Source organism: Hyperolius riggenbachi, chromosome 11, assembly GCF_040937935.1.
Source record: "Hyperolius riggenbachi isolate aHypRig1 chromosome 11, aHypRig1.pri, whole genome shotgun sequence".
Lineage (NCBI taxonomy): Eukaryota > Metazoa > Chordata > Amphibia > Anura > Hyperoliidae > Hyperolius > Hyperolius riggenbachi.
The window spans coordinates 43,178,067-43,194,092 of record NC_090656.1 but is presented as its reverse complement, the minus strand read 5'-3'; the positions used below and the strand labels follow the sequence as shown (position 1 = coordinate 43,194,092).

The following is a 16,026-nucleotide window of genomic DNA, read 5'->3' as shown; positions in this document are numbered from 1 at the left end:
TTTATTATATAAGTGTGAACTGACCCTTACTCCACTCAGCAGAGAGCTCAGCTACAACATTACCCACAAACCCTACTGCTGCCATAACCTATGGCACGCCCTTCACCCTAAGTCAAGACAATCAATAAGCTAACAAGCTTACTGAATATCTTAGAAACCCCTGTAGAGATCAACTACTTACAACAAGTTTTTCTATCCGTGGAAGTTTTTTTATGTGAGAATTTCTGTTAAAAGATGATAGCAAAGAAATACGCACATCCAATTTTGATTGGCTAACTTCACCACTTCCATGTAGTATGTCAGCGATTGGCCAATCAAAATTGCACCTTTATGCCAGGTACACACAATACAATTTTATGACAGATTTACTGTCAGATCGATTATTTTCAACAGGTCCGATCAGATTACCTGATCAATATTCCATAGAAGTGAACGGAAAATTTAACCAAAATCAGATCGGACCTGTTGGAAATAATCGATCTGACAGCAAATCTGTCAGAAAATTGTACTGTGTATACCTAGCATTAGTACCCTTCCTCTCTAATCCCCATACTAATCTATGGGGCTGATAGGTAACTCTAGGCCACTGCAGAGAGGCACAGAGGACAGGAAGTGATGTAAGAAAGACAAGAATCCAGGCAGTATTTCACACAAGCCTGCTATACTTACCTTCCGCACCATAGTCATGTTAGGCTGCTTGCTCCATGCTTTCGTACAAATGTCATAGGACTCCATAGAAAGCAATTCTCGATCCTCATCTTCTCCTCCCAGCACATAGATTACACCATCAATGATCACAATGCCAAAACTGTGCCGTGCCTGGTGAATGGACAAGATTCATCACTCGCAACTGGTTTCATTATTTATTAATGACAGAGCTTGATGTTCCATATTACACATTTCTGCACACTGAGTTCTACCTGCACTCACCCACACATCTCTAAAGGTGCCCACTGATGATATAACCTTGATTGTACCATCTTACGAAATTCATATGATATGAGGAACTACCCAAAGTATTTACTCAGTGTCTATTTACCCTTTTAATGCATACAGTACATTTGGCAAGATTGGACAATTAATGGCACTTTTCCACAAGCAGTTGATAAGCAGTGAAAAAAGCAGTGTCAATCGCTCACAACTGCTTGCTGCTGCCTGGTAACTATCATTGAGCGTGCACCTCAGCAGTCTGTGGAAAAGTGCCCTAAAGGTTCGTACACACGTCGGACTTTTGCAAGCTACCAGTCGTCAGACCCGCCCGCGGACGGTCTTTCTGACAACAGTTTGCCGGTGTGTACAGTCAGGCTGATAAGGCTGTATTTGACCGATCCGCCAAGCGGATCAGTCAAAAACAGCCTTATCAGCTTGACGACAGACTGTATACACCGGCAAACTGCCATCAGAACGATTGCCCCGTGGGCGGGTCTGTCGACTGGCAGCTTGCAAAAGTCTGACGTGTGTATGTAGCTTAAGGTTCCACACACACCATACAATGGGTGGTTGTTCAATCTTACCACTTTCATGTTTGGCCTGTTTAGTCCAGTCAACTTTTCAGCTGCAGAGCTGAAGATAAGCAGAGAGTGGGTATAACTTCCTGCAGCAGATTACATTTTCCATGATGCACCTTGGTTGGCAAGACCTAGTCAGCATAACAACATGATCAGGAGTCCAGACAGAGGTTTCTAAGTTCTATCGCCAGAAACATCTATATACCGTACCTGAAAGGAAAATATGCATGGCATGGACGCAGTGCTGTGTGCACACATTACACCTGCCTGTGACATAGGGAAGTGAGTGTGTGTGTGTGTGTTACCTGGCGGCAAAGAACCGCAACAAGTTGCAACTAACACAGCTGCGGACACACTCAAATCTGACTCAATGGGGTGCCACCTGTCTAGCACCGGTACAGTGCCAACCTGTGCAGACGGGTAGCTGACAGGCAGAGAATTCACCGCCTGTCAGTTGCCCATCTGAAAGAGACCTTAGTGCTGCTGCCTGCTAATGACGGGCAAGGTTCAGTCCTTTGGTCAGCTTTAAAGGACACCTGAAGGAAATAAATATGGCAGCCTCCATACCCCTATCACTTCAGGTGTCCTTTAAGTAAGGAATAAATTGATTTCTTTTTAGATATGTATTGGAACTGACATCCCATAAACAATTTCTATTTTAAGAAAGCAATTCAGTGAATTAGAAAAAATGAATGATCCTTTTTATACGCCTCCTTTTCGAGCTCTTATGAATGTCTAGGATACCCGTCTGTATGAGAACTCAGGAGAAGCATGTGATCGGTTTGACCAAAAGATAAGCAGTGATGGGCTCAAAAGTAGTTACGAGTCCCTAAAGTCTCAAATTCCTGATTTAAATGAGGCTAAATTGCCTCAGGTGTGCAGCTGGATGAGAAGGGGTTAGTTACCCATAGGTCCGTCATTACTCCCTGCCCTCCAAAAGGCTTGCACGCGTCCTATTGGGCGCATTGCAAGCCTCACTATGCACACTTCCTCCTTCAAGCCGCGTGCAAGCTGTTTGGAGCGCAGGGAGGAACGACGGACCTATGGGTAACTAACCCCTTCTCATCCAGCTGCACACCTGAGGCAATTTAGCCTCATTTAAATCAGGAATTTGAGTCTTTAGGGACTCGTAACTACTTGTAAGCCCATGCCTTATAATAAGGCTTAGATTTGCTGTGATCACTTCCTGCTTTAACACATGATCGTACGCAGCAAATCAGAGCTTTGCAAATCTGTCCAAACTGACCACATGCTTCTCAATGACTTCTCATCAGAGCTGGTCAAGGAGAGGCTAACACTACTGGTTTGCATGGAAATTGCAGCATGGAACTGAGCCAATCTAATTCACTTCGTGTCAAATTTGATAGAATTTGCAGACAAGCCACAATTATTTGCAACTCATTGGCCATCTCTACTTCTCAAACAAAGATCCAAACACCCGAGACGGATTTTAGTACTTTTCAGGATCTTAAATGGAGATTGTTACGCGGAATTCTAATACTATAAGACTTCCACCTGAGACGTATTTTAGAACTTTTCAGGATCTTAAAGTGGTCTGAAAGCCAGCATTTCTGCTTTGCTCTAAAAGATTCCTCACAACTTGAAAGCTACTTTCCCAGATTTTTGTAGCAGAACATCACTGAAATGATTAAAACAAAAGCACTGTGTCCTGATACTCAGCTTCAATCCGCATCCAAACTGTAGATAACTGTATATTTGTTTACATTCCAATGTTGTTACAATGTGTGTAAACAGTCTAACAAGTGAAAAGAAGCTCTCTGTGACACACACACACACACACACACACACACACACACACACACTTCAGAAAAGCTCATTAGAAGATGTTAATATATATTAAAAAGCAGTTTGAATAAAATGCAATGACATCTTTCAGGGTACGATAAACTACACTTTGGAAACTTGTAATTTGTAAACAGACAATATTACTTATGCACAAAAGCAAATATGATAACTGTATTAGAAATAAAAAGTAGGAAAACGCATTTTTATTGAATGTTATGTCAGAGTTTCAGACCACTTTAAATGGAGACTGTTCAGCGGAATTCTAATACTATAAGACTTAAAGTGCAAATAAACAAAAATGAGCACTGCATATAATACTGAACATTTTATGAAAGTGGGGCGGCACTCAATAAAAACCAAGAGACTGCCTTAGAGGACATGCGCTTTTAATTGCAAGACTGTATATATGAAAGGTCAAGGTCATCAGGAAAACATGCTGATCGCAAACAACTGATCAAGCTTACCTCAAGCATAGGTGCTATTGGACTCCAGGCATTGGCATCAGGATCATACTGTTCCCCAGAATTTAGAGTCTCTCCATCTGCATTCTGGCCTCCCAAAACAAACAAGAATCCCTCTGCAGACACAAATCAGAAACAAACCTTGGCATTAATCAGATCCCTGAGCTGGGGGCCACACACACTGCTGAAAGAGATTGTATCCTGTTAAAGTGCACATGAGACTAAATAAAGGGCAGCATTTATACTTATTCCAGGCATCCTCCAGGCATCCTCCAGCCACATGGACCCTGGGCTCCCTCGCTGTCCTCCTGAGCAGCTCCAATCCTCCCCTGGCCGGCCCGTTCCCTTTCTTCCATTGTCGCCAGTCACATTGTATTGTGCATGCGTGGCCTGGCTGTGTATTCCCCCCTCATCGCACTTCTGTTGCTGGAAGCGCGCTTGGCTGGGCCACACATGTTCAGTACAACGCGACTGAGGACAACTGAAGAAAGAGACCGGGCTGGACAGCAGAGGATCAGAGCGGCAGAGGACAACAGGGAGGGAGCTCAGGGTACAGGGGGCTGGAGGAAGCTCCAGGTAAGTATAAATATTGTCCTCTATTTAGTCTCAGGTTTCCTTTAACTTTTCTTCTTGGTTTTCTCCAAGGAGACATTTACTAAACCTTAATCAATAATCCTCCACATCTAGTACCTTCTTTCCACTGCCTGTTGCACATCCAGCACCCTCCTTCCACTGTTTCTTCCACATCCCCCCCACCACCTTCCTCTATTTTTTTTTAACATTTACCACCATCCTTCAACATTCAACACCCTCTTTCCACTACCTCTTGTACATCTAGCACCCTCCTTCCAAACTTTATTTGTGGTCTCAGACGAAGTGGGTAAGACCATAGAGACAGCTGTCTAGCCGCCAACACTGTGTTGTATCTCTGTCTTACTGACAATGAAATAAAAAGGTGATGTACTATTGGAACTGGTCTGGTGCCCGGATCTCTCATGTCTAATTCATGTTGTATCACTTGTCTGGTTGACTGGAGGCACAGTCTTTCACCAGATTCCCTCAGTGTCTAACCGATCGTGGATCTAGTGCTGACTGTGCTGTTTCTTCTTCTTGGTGTAATTGTTCCTCCTTCCACTTTCTCCTCCACATGCGGCCCCCACATTTCACAAATGCACCCCCTCCCCGCCCTTTCACAATCTCTAACACATCTAGAACCCTCCTTCCACCCCCTTTACACTGCCTCTTCCACACCTAGTGCCCTCCTTCCACCGTCGCCTCCACATCTGCCCCGCACTTTTTACAAATGCACAAACGCTCTCCCCTTCACTGCCTCATCCACATCCAGCATCTTCCTTCCACTGCCTTCTCAACATGCAGCACCTTTCTTCCATTGCATCTTTCACATTCACACCCTTCTTCCGCTAGATAAGTATTGACAGCAATCACAGAACCAGGCATTGTCAGTGTGAAACAGACCAGCAGACATACCTGCAGACAAAACCCCATGATTGATTCTTGGAGTGCTTAATGGTGCCAGCTCAATCCACAGCTGTCTATTGCGATCATAAAGTGGACACATACATCGAACATTGGCCAATGGCTTCCGAGACCTAAATGGAAAAAAGATTATTGCTATTCTAGAGGACTGCTATCAAACTGCAAACACTGACAACCTCCACCAAGGCCAAATCACACAATAGTGAGAGTTGTTTACAGAACTGTATTAAGAACTTATTACAACCTGGCTGTTCTGTTCATTCTCCGACTTTAGCATATAGTGAGTACCTAAATCAGATCAAGTACACTGATTGGTACTTCTGAGTTCACCGGTTTCAGTTGTGTGTAAAGAGGAACCATAATGGCATATAGTAAAATGTAGGAAATTATTCAGGAGACTCATTTTTACATTAATTATCCTGGAACTTATCCTAGGTCTACAGATTGTGGTTTATTGCTATGTAACCGTGCCCACCCAGTGATATTTAGCCTAGGCAAAGATGTCAGACAGCCTTCTACCCAAGAGAGCTCTGGGAGACTAGGTATTTTTTCTGTTCACTTCATAACAAAACAAACATTCAACAGTGATGCACCTAGCCAGCAGTAATGATGTTGCCATGCCAAGCAGCTGCAGCTAAAGCAAATACAATTTTGGGATGCATAAAAAGTATGTGGGGCTGGAGACACCTGAATGAGTTACCAGCTGTCGAGCTTGCGTCCCCTCTTAGGAGCTGCAGATAGCTGCCCCATACATGGCCTGAGGCAAGAGAAGGGAACCGCAGGAACCAGAGGTCATATTATATGTATCATAAGCATAGAAAAATTGCTAAGCAAAAAAAAATAAATAAAAAAAAAAAAGAGTCTGAGCAGCAAAATTGCAATGGATATAAAGCTGGGTCAGAGCATCTTCAAAATTGTAGGAATTATGGAGGTTTTCCAAGTATACTGTGTTTATTACCTACTAAACATGGAAGGAAGGACAACCCATGGGCGCCCAAAGATCTTTGAAGAGAATAGGGAGTGAAGGCTAGCCAGTCAGGTCTGTAACCCATTAGAGCTAATATAGCACAAACCACTGAAAATGTATTGCTGGCCATATTAAAGAAGTGTGAACAAAACAGTGCATTGAAGTGTGCTGAGAACCAACGCAAACACTTGTCCCCCATTGATGGTGCCTACAGTGCACACATAAAATAAACCTCAGAGCTAGACCAGAGAGCGATGGAACAAGGTGGCCTGGTCTATTGATTCTTATTTTCTTTGGCCCTACAAATTCTCCAAACCAAAAATCTATGAGATACACTAGAAAGAAGTTCAGTTCATAGAAACCACATGACTGACAGGACTCAACGGAACTCTTAACATCTTGATGCCACATAGCGCAGAACACCCACAGAAGTCTTGCCGAGTCTATGCCTGGACAGACAGGCGGACCTCCACCATATCACACAGCTGGTATTAATGTTTTGGCCGATTAGTATATATTTGTATCATAAAACAGGAGCGTGTGTCATGCATAGAGTGACAGGGCACATTTGATCAGTAAGTGACGGATGTAGGACAGCATCACCTACACTCTTTCCTCTCCTCCCGCCGTCACAATGCACTCCGAGTAACCTCTGGGCTTGAAAGAAGCCAGGACGGCCTCTCCTTGCTGAGGGGGGCTCAGGGGAATGTTGGTGCACTCTCTGACCATCTCTCGCACCAGTGGCTCATTGAGCATTTGTTCGCGCAGGTAGCTGGAATCCAGGCCGCTCACCCACACCGCTGAGGTCACATCTTTCATGTGTACCTGGAGGGACAGAACCAAACTGTTAAAAATATGCATTACATAAGAAGTTCATGTTAAAAAACAATTGTTTAGAAAAAAAATAAGGAATTAAATCTTTAATTTATTCTTAATAAGTTATATTTATTTAACCTTCCTGGTGGTAAGCCCGAGCTGAGCTCGGGCTATGCCGCTGGAAGGCACCGCTCAGGCCCCGCTGGGCCAATTTGCATAATTTTTTTTTTGCTACACGCAGCTAGCACTTTGCTAGCTGCGTGTGCAATCCGATCGCCGCCGCTGTCAGTCGCGCCGCAGCCCCCCCCCCCCCAGCATCCCCACTGCCACCAATGGGCCTCATCTAATGCTGTGTAGCCTTACCACTTCAGCAGCATCCCCACTGCCACTAATGGGACTCATCTGATGCTGTGCAGCCTTACAGCTTCAGCAGCACTCCCCACTGCCACTAATGGGGCTCATCTGATGCTGGCCTTATCACTTCAGCAGCATCCCCTCTGCCACTAATGGGGCTCATCTGATGCTGTGCAGCCTTACCACTCCAGCAGCATTCACCACTGCCACTAATGGGCTAATCTAATGCTGTGCAGCCTTACCACTTCAGCAGCATCCCCACTGCCACTAATGGGCTAATCTAATGCTGTGCAGCCTTGCCACTTCAGCAGCATCCCCAATGCCACTAATGAGTTAATCTGATGCTGTGCAGCCTTACCACTTCAGCAGCATCCCCACTGCCACTAATGGAGCTCATCTGATGCTGTGCAGCCTTACCACTTCAGCAGCATCCCCACTGCCACTAATGGAGCTCATCTGATGCTGTGCAGCCTTACCACTTCAGCAGCATCCCCACTGCCACTAATGGGGCTCATCTGATGGGTGCAGCCTTACCACTTCAGCAGCATCCCCACTGCCACTAATGGGGCTCATCTGATGGGTGCAGCCTTACCACTTCAGCAGCATCCCCACTGCCACTAATGGGACTCATCTGATGCTGTGCAGCCTTACCACCTTACCACTTCAGCAGCATCCCCACTGCCACTAATAGGACTTATCTTATGCTGTGCAGCCTTACCACTTCAGCAGCATCCCCACTGCCACTAATAGGACTCATCTGATGCTGTGCAGCCTTACCACTTCAGCAGCATCCCCACTGCCACTAATAGGGCTCATCTGATGCTGTGCAGCCTTACAGCTTCAGCAGCATCCCCACTGCCACTAATGAGGTTCATCTGATGCTGTGCAGCCTTACAGCTTCAGCAGCATCCCCACTGCCACTAATAGGGCTCATCTGATGCTGTGCAGCCTTACAGCTTCAGCAGCATCCCCACTGCCACTAATAGGACTCATCTGATGCTGTGCAGCCTTACCACTTCAGCAGCATCCCCACTGCCACTAATGGGGCTCATCTGATGCTGTGCAGCCTTACAGCTTCAGCAGCACCCCCACTGCCACTAATGGGGCTCATCTAATGCTGTGCAGCCTTACAGCTTCAGCAGCATCCCCACTGCCACTAATAGGGCTCATCTGATGCTGTGCAGCCTTACAGCTTCAGCAGCATCCCCACTGCCACTAATAGGACTCATCTGATGCTGTGCAGCCTTACCACTTCAGCAGCATCCCCACTGCCACTAATGGGACTCATCTGATGCTGTGCAGCCTTACCACTTCAGCAGCATCCCCACTGCCACTAATAGGACTCATCTGATGCTGTGCAGCCTTACCACTTCAGCAGCATCCCCACTGCCACTAATGGGGCTCATCTGATGCTGTGCAGCCTTACCACTTCAGCAGCATCCCCACTGCCACTAATGGGGCTCATCTGATGCTGTGCAGCCTTACAGCTTCAGCAGCATCCCCACTGCCACTAATAGGGCTCATCTGATGCTGTGCAGACTTAGGCCTCGTTCACATTACAAACGCGGACGGGCACGCACGCGAAACGCAACGCGTACGAATGCACGCAATCCGCGTTTGTATGCGTTGCGTGGCTGATCCCATCACTGAAAAGTGAATGGGACAGCCACGCGTCTTTGCAAAAAATGCGTGCAGCATGCGTTCCCGGATCGCACAGGTCCGGAACGCATGCAGTGTGAACATCAGACAGTGCACTCTATGCACCGTCTGATGTCGTGCATGTCGGCCACCTACACACATTTCCAAAACGCGGCTGGAAACGCGTGCAGTGTGAATGGGGCCTTGCCACTAATGGGGCTCATCTGATGCTGTGCAGCCTTACAGCTTCAGCAGCATCCCCACTGCCACTAATGGAGCTCATCTGATGCTGTGTAGCCTTATTGCTTCAGCAGCACTCCCCACTGCCACTAATGGGCCTCATCTGATGCTGTGCAGCCTTACCACTTCAGCAGCATCCCCACTGCCACTAATGGGACTCATCTGATGCTGTGCAGCCTTACCACTTCAGCAGCATCCCCACTGCCACTAATGGGGCTCATCTGATGCTTTGCAGCCTTACCACTTCAGCAGCATCCCCACTGCCACTAATGGGGCTCATCTGATGCTTTGCAGCCTTACAGCTTCAGCAGCATCCCCACTGCCACTAATGGGCTCATCTGATGCTGTGCAGCCTTACAGCTTCAGCAGCATCCCCACTGCCACTAATGGGACTCATCTGATGCTGTGCAGCCTTACCACTTCAGCAGCATCCCCACTGCCACTAATGGGACTCATCTGATGCTGTGCAGCCTTACCACTTCAGCACCATCCCCACTGCCACTAATGGGACTCATCTGATGCTGTGCAGCCTTACCACTTCAGCAGCATCCCCACTGCCACTAATGGGGCTCATCTGATGCTGTGCAGCCTTACCACTTCAGCCCCATCCCCACTGCCACTAATGGGACTCATCTGATGCTGTGCACCCTTACCACTTCAGCAGCATCCCCACTGCCACTAATGGGGCTCATCTGATGCTGTGCAGCCTTTCCACTTTAGCAGCATCCCCACTGCCACTAATGGGGCTCATCTGATGCTGTGCAGCCTTACCACTTCAGCAGCATCCCCACTGCCACTAATGGAGCTCATCTGATGCTGTGTAGCCTTATTGCTTCAGCAGCACTCCCCACTGCCACTAATGGGCCTCATCTGATGCTGTGCTGCCTTACCGCTTCAGCAGCATCCCCACTGCCACTAATGGGACTCATCTGATGCTGTGCAGCCTTACCACTTCAGCAGCATCCCCACTGCCACTAATGGGGCTCATCTGATGCTGTGCAGCCTTACCACTTTAGCAGCATCCCCACTGCCACTAATAGGGCGCATCTGATGCTTTGCAGCCTTACCACTTCAGCAGCATCCCCACTGCCACTAATGGGACTCATCTGATGCTGTACAGCCTTACCACTTCAGCAGCATCCCCACTGCCACTAATGGGGCTCATCTGATGCTGTGCAGCCTTACCACTTCAGCAGCATCCCCACTGCCACTAATGGGGCTCATCTGATGGGTGCAGCCTTACCGCTTCAGCAGCATCCCCACTGCCACTAATAGGGCTCATCTGATGCTGTGCAGCATTACCACTTCAGCAGCATCCCCACTGCCACTAATGGGCTCATCTGATGCTGTGCAGCCTTACAGCTTCAGCAGCATCCCCACTGCCACTAATGGGACTCATCTGATGCTGTGCAGCCTTACCACTTCAGCAGCATCCCCACTGCCACTAATGGGACTCATCTGATGCTGTGCAGCCTTACCACTTCAGCAGCACTCCCCACTGCCACTAATGGGGCTCATCTGATGCTGTGCAGCCTTACCACTTCAGCAGCACTCCCCACTGCCACTAATGGGGCTCATCTGATGCTGTGCAGCCTTACCACTTCAGCACCATCCCCACTGCCACTAATGGGACTCATCTGATGCTGTGCAGCCTTACCACTTCAGCAGCATTCCCACTGCCACTAATGGAGCTCATCTGATGCTGTGTAGCCTTACAACTTCAGCAGCATCCCCACTGCCACTAATGGAGCTCATCTGATGCTGTGTAGCCTTTCCACTTTAGCAGCATCCCCACTGCCACTAATGAGGCTCACCTGATGCTGTGCAGCCTTACCACTTCAGCAGCATCCCCACTGCCACTAATGGAGCTCATCTGATGCAGTGTAGCCTTATTGCTTCAGCAGCACTCCCCACTGCCACTAATGGGCCTCATCTGATGCTGTGCAGCCTTACCGCTTCAGCAGCATCCCCACTGCCACTAATGGGACTCATCTGATGCTGTGCAGCCTTACCACTTCAGCAGCATCCCCACTGCCACTAATGGGGCTCATCTGATGCTGTGCAGCCTTACCACTTTAGCAGCATCCCCACTGCCACTAATGGGGCTCATCTGATGCTTTGCAGCCTTACCACTTCAGCAGCATCCCCACTGCCACTAATGGGACTCATCTGATGCTGTACAGCCTTACCACTTCAGCAGCATCCCCACTGCCACTAATGGGGCTCATCTGATGCTGTGCAGCCTTACCACTTCAGCAGCATCCCCACTGCCACTAATGGGGCTCATCTGATGGGTGCAGCCTTACCGCTTCAGCAGCATCCCCACTGCCACTAATAGGGCTCATCTGATGCTGTGCAGTCTTACCACTTCAACAGCATCCACACTGTCACTAATGGGGCATCTGAGGGCGGATGGGTTCCTAGAGTTAGAATACAATAAACACTCAAACCTCATTAATACTGCACCGCATCTGCATAGGTATAAAGTATGATCAGTATTGGAACTAGGAGGGGCCAGAAGGCGCATGACTGGACTTCCATACCAGACAAATAAAGGGACCTACTGCTGAGGCACCAAAAAGTCTTATGGGCTGGTTCACACGTGGGGGGGGGGGGGGGAATAACTACACTTGCGTGGTGTAACTCTACAGCAGTATTCTCACTGCAGAGGTGCAATTTATATAAAAGGGCAAACTGTCTGCATGCATTTTTTTTTAGCAAATTGTGACGTGATTCTAGTCCCTGCCCCCCAAAAAAATTGCAACTCACAATCACCTCTAAAAACTGGTTTGCAAATTCGCAATAGCTAGGGGATAGTGTTTTGTGACTGCAATTGTGTGATCCAGCCCTCTGAGTGACAGCAAGGAATGCAGCTGAGATGGTAAGGCGAGAGTCCTATTAGTAGCAGTGGAAAGGACAGATAAGGTTGTAAGTCTTAGCAAAGAAATGAACAGCGCTACTTAAAAACAGATGAGTGCTTACCTGCAAAAGAGTGCAAGCCCCACTTATGGGATAAAATACACACTGAGCATACACATGACCTGTCTACCACTTGGAGGATGTTAGTTTCCTATAACAGCTTGCATGCAACTTGTTAAGTACTTGTCCCTCCCACTGTCGAAGAAGTCTTTCCTCCATGGGAGGGGACCTAACACTAACTAAATCCTACCTATGCATATGCATAGCCTGGGCGCGCTACCAAGTAAAATTGAAAATTGCGCAAAAAAGTGGGATCAGCGCATCACCAGGCCGCCTCTGAATGGCTTCTGCTCAGAGATGCGCTGAGCCCCCCCAGAAACTACAAACGCACCTTGAACCCAAACAGAGGCTCTGCATATACACCAAAGGCAAAACTGTTAAGTGGGAGCAGCTGACCAGAAATAAATTAAAACATAGCAAAGAAATGAACAGCGCTACTTAAAAACAGATGAGTGCTTACCTGCAAAAGAGTGCAAGCCCCACTTATGGGATAAAATACACATTGAGCATACACATGACCTGTCTACCACTTGGAGGATGTTAGTTTCCTATAACAGCTTGCATGCTCCCACTTAACAGTTTTGCCTTTGGTGTATATGCAGAGCCTCTGTTTGGGTTCAAGGTGCGTTTGTAGTTTCTGGGGGGGCTCAGCGCATCTCTGAGCAGAGGCCATTCAGAGGCGGCCTGGTGATGCGCTGATCCCACTTTTTTGCGCAATTTTCAATTTTACTTGGTAGCGCGCCCAGGCTATGCATATGCATAGGTAGGATTTAGTTAGTGTTAGGTCCCCTCCCATGGAGGAAAGACTTCTTCGACAGTGGGAGGGACAAGTACTTAACAAGTTGCATGCAAGCTGTTATAGGAAACTAACATCCTCCAAGTGGTAGACAGGTCATGTGTATGCTCAGTGTGTATTTTATCCCATAAGTGGGGCTTGCACTCTTTTGCAGGTAAGCACTCATCTGTTTTTAAGTAGCGCTGTTTTAATTTATTTCTGGTCAGCTGCTCCCACTTAACAGTTTTGCCTTTGGTGTATATGCAGAGCCTCTGTTTGGGTTCAAGGTGCGTTTGTAGTTTCTGGGGGGGCTCAGCGCATCTCTGAGCAGAGGCCATTCAGAGGCGGCCTGGTGATGCGCTGATCCCACTTTTTTGCGCAAGGTTGTAAGTCTGCAAAGTATACACACTTACCTCCAGTTTCCATTACAGCATTGTGTTAATTTTTTATTTTTTCTGATAGCACTTACTAGGGTATAAACCAAGGAGTGGATAGGGAGCTAATAGGATGCTTGACTACTCTATTCCACAAGCCAAATAACCCACCAATCTCCAGAACAAACAGACCTATATGTACTATGATCCCAAAGCTCATGGCTGCCCTGTGCATGACTCTGTTCTGTCCACATAGCCCAACATTCTTCTGCGTCCTCCCAACTCTACCCTGCTGTATTTATGCATGCAGCAAGGCAAGCAAACTAAACTGATAAAGTGTTTCGTGAACGGAGTTCACACATATTGTGTACTGTTCAGTTCCAGTCCTGTCAGTTTGCGTCGGAACGGAACTGTACACATTGTATGTGTGAACCCAGCCATACAAAACTGACAAGACGCGACGAACAGAACTGTACACATCACATGTGTGATGGGTTCACACAAAACACAGACCTCTGGCCACCATATCACCATCCTTACCATGTATCTGTTAATCCGCAGTTCTGCTGAATTGCCCGTTTGTCAAGCAGTCCATGCGATTGGCTCCCACCACAAGCTCCGTTCGGCTGTATTGATATGCGCGTCAAGTTTGACACATGGCAGCTTTCATCTGGCGATGAGAAACTGTCTCATCTTACGTCTTAATGCAACTACATGCGGGGCCACCAGTCCACTACCCGTGCAGAGTGCTAACAACTGCCTGGCCGGTGGACGGGAGCAGCTGACAGGCACTGAATCCACCGCCTTTAGCTGCTTATGCAGATATATAATTTTTTTTCTTTGGCAGTAGATTGTCTATATCTATCAAGTTCTCCACCAGAGCAAAAAGTGGCCAGTTGTGGTACTCAATTACCAATCCTGCAGATCACCTGTGCAAATTCAGTATTTGTACAGGATTACCGTCCGCATGTAAACTACAAGAGGGGCAGTGTTAGATTTTTTTGGTCTGTTTAAACAACACTAAAGTTAGATGGAACGCCATATTAACTACAAAAATTAAAATAATCAATCATTATTTATTTAGCTTACCTACCATGTTTTAGTGTTCACTGTCAGATTAAGGCTGGTTTCACAGTGGGACGTTAAAGTCCCACGTTACAGCAGCCAGTAACGCAGCCTAACTCACAGCACTGTAAAATCAATTGTGCTGTTCACAGTGCCCATGCTGCGTTATATAGTAATGCAGCACGTTTAAACAAAGTGCTGCATGCTGTACGTTAGACTGCTTGCACATGCTCAGTAATGTTGGAGGAGGAGGTCTCCCCTCCTCCTCCGCAGCCAGCCACATGGCTAATTAATATTCACTGCACTGCAGAGACTCGTGGTAGGACTGTAGTGGTGTCCGGATCTTTTTTGTGAGTCGAATCATCCGAATCATCACAATGAAAGATTCGGTTCACAGTGGATGTCTGTCTGGAAGAAACAGGAACATACACAATGTACAGTGCAGGGAAAGTCCTGTCCTGCTAGTCATTTCACCCCAGTCTGCTTCCCTAGTAAAATGATTCAAATGATTCTGTTCAAAGATCCGGATCTTTTCAATTATCCGATTCAAATGATCCGAATCCTTAAAAAGATCCGGACTTCCTATCACTAACCTGGAGCGGCTGCATTGAGAGCTGCATAACACAGCTCAATCTGACGTCCAACTTCCACACCACCATTCGTTGCGTTAGGGGCACGTTATGCGGCCATATCGTCCCCTAAACCGCAACGTCTTGGTGTGTAAGTAGCCTTAAGAGAAATGTGAAATGAAAAGAAAATATTTCTGCTGGTTTCCATCTTTACTGTTTTGCTGTGATGCTAAAAGTGACATCACTTCTGCTACTTTTTTTTAACCCAGCTCAGTGTTAATATACTGTTTATGTTACAGATTACTGTTCCTCCCACAGCAAACATCACCTAGATAACAGGCTTACATCACTGTGTAAACTCCTCAAAGGGAGGAGGGATTCAATTACCTTCTGGTCATAGTATCCTTATCTTATCTAAAGCGGGAAGTTTCTGTCATTTGCATTTTTAAATAAAAGCTCGCTCTTCACCCCTTCTCTGGAATCTCCTCCCACAACACATCCGTCACTCGCCAACCTTTGTTACTTTTAAACGCTTTCTAAAAACTCATTTGTTCCGACAAGCATATGCGCTACCCTAGGCCACTTCCCTTTGTCCTAAGACCAAATTGCACTCCTACCAGGTATCCTAAAACACACTGCCTTTATATATTTTATCGTATACTACCCCTCCTCTCGTTTCCCCCATTCCCTTTAGATTGTAAGCTCGCAAGGGCAGGGCTCTCTCCCCCTTTTGTGTCTTGGAAATCATTATACATTTTATTCATCATGTTACTTTTATCACTGTCATTACCAATTCCGTATTTTGTATTCTGTATGCTGTATCATTTTTTGTATTTTGTCACTAATTATGTATCTTGTATATTAGTGTACACCATTGTCTGTATTATGTACCCCATGTTTGTTTCTTACTTTGTACAGCGCCACGGAATATGTTGGCGCTTTATAAATAAATAATAATAATAATAATAAAAGCTTAC

At 46.7% G+C, this 16,026-nt stretch overlaps 1 protein-coding gene across 2 annotated transcripts in view; it reads right to left on the bottom strand.

Annotated features, from left to right (window-relative positions):
* Positions 1-16,026, bottom strand: part of GAN (gigaxonin) — an 85,285-nt gene that overhangs the window by 47,600 nt on the left and 21,659 nt on the right. For both annotated transcript variants that reach the window (XR_011024659.1, XM_068259637.1), the window contains exons 4-7: positions 6,847-7,064; positions 5,264-5,385; positions 3,779-3,891; positions 670-819 (exon numbers count right to left, since the gene is read on the bottom strand). Coding sequence is in view for 1 of the 2 variants with exons in the window: in XM_068259637.1 (XP_068115738.1) it covers positions 670-819; positions 3,779-3,891; positions 5,264-5,385; positions 6,847-7,064 (603 nt within the window). In the remaining variant the exon portion in view is untranslated. The remainder of the gene's footprint in view (positions 1-669; positions 820-3,778; positions 3,892-5,263; positions 5,386-6,846; positions 7,065-16,026) is intronic.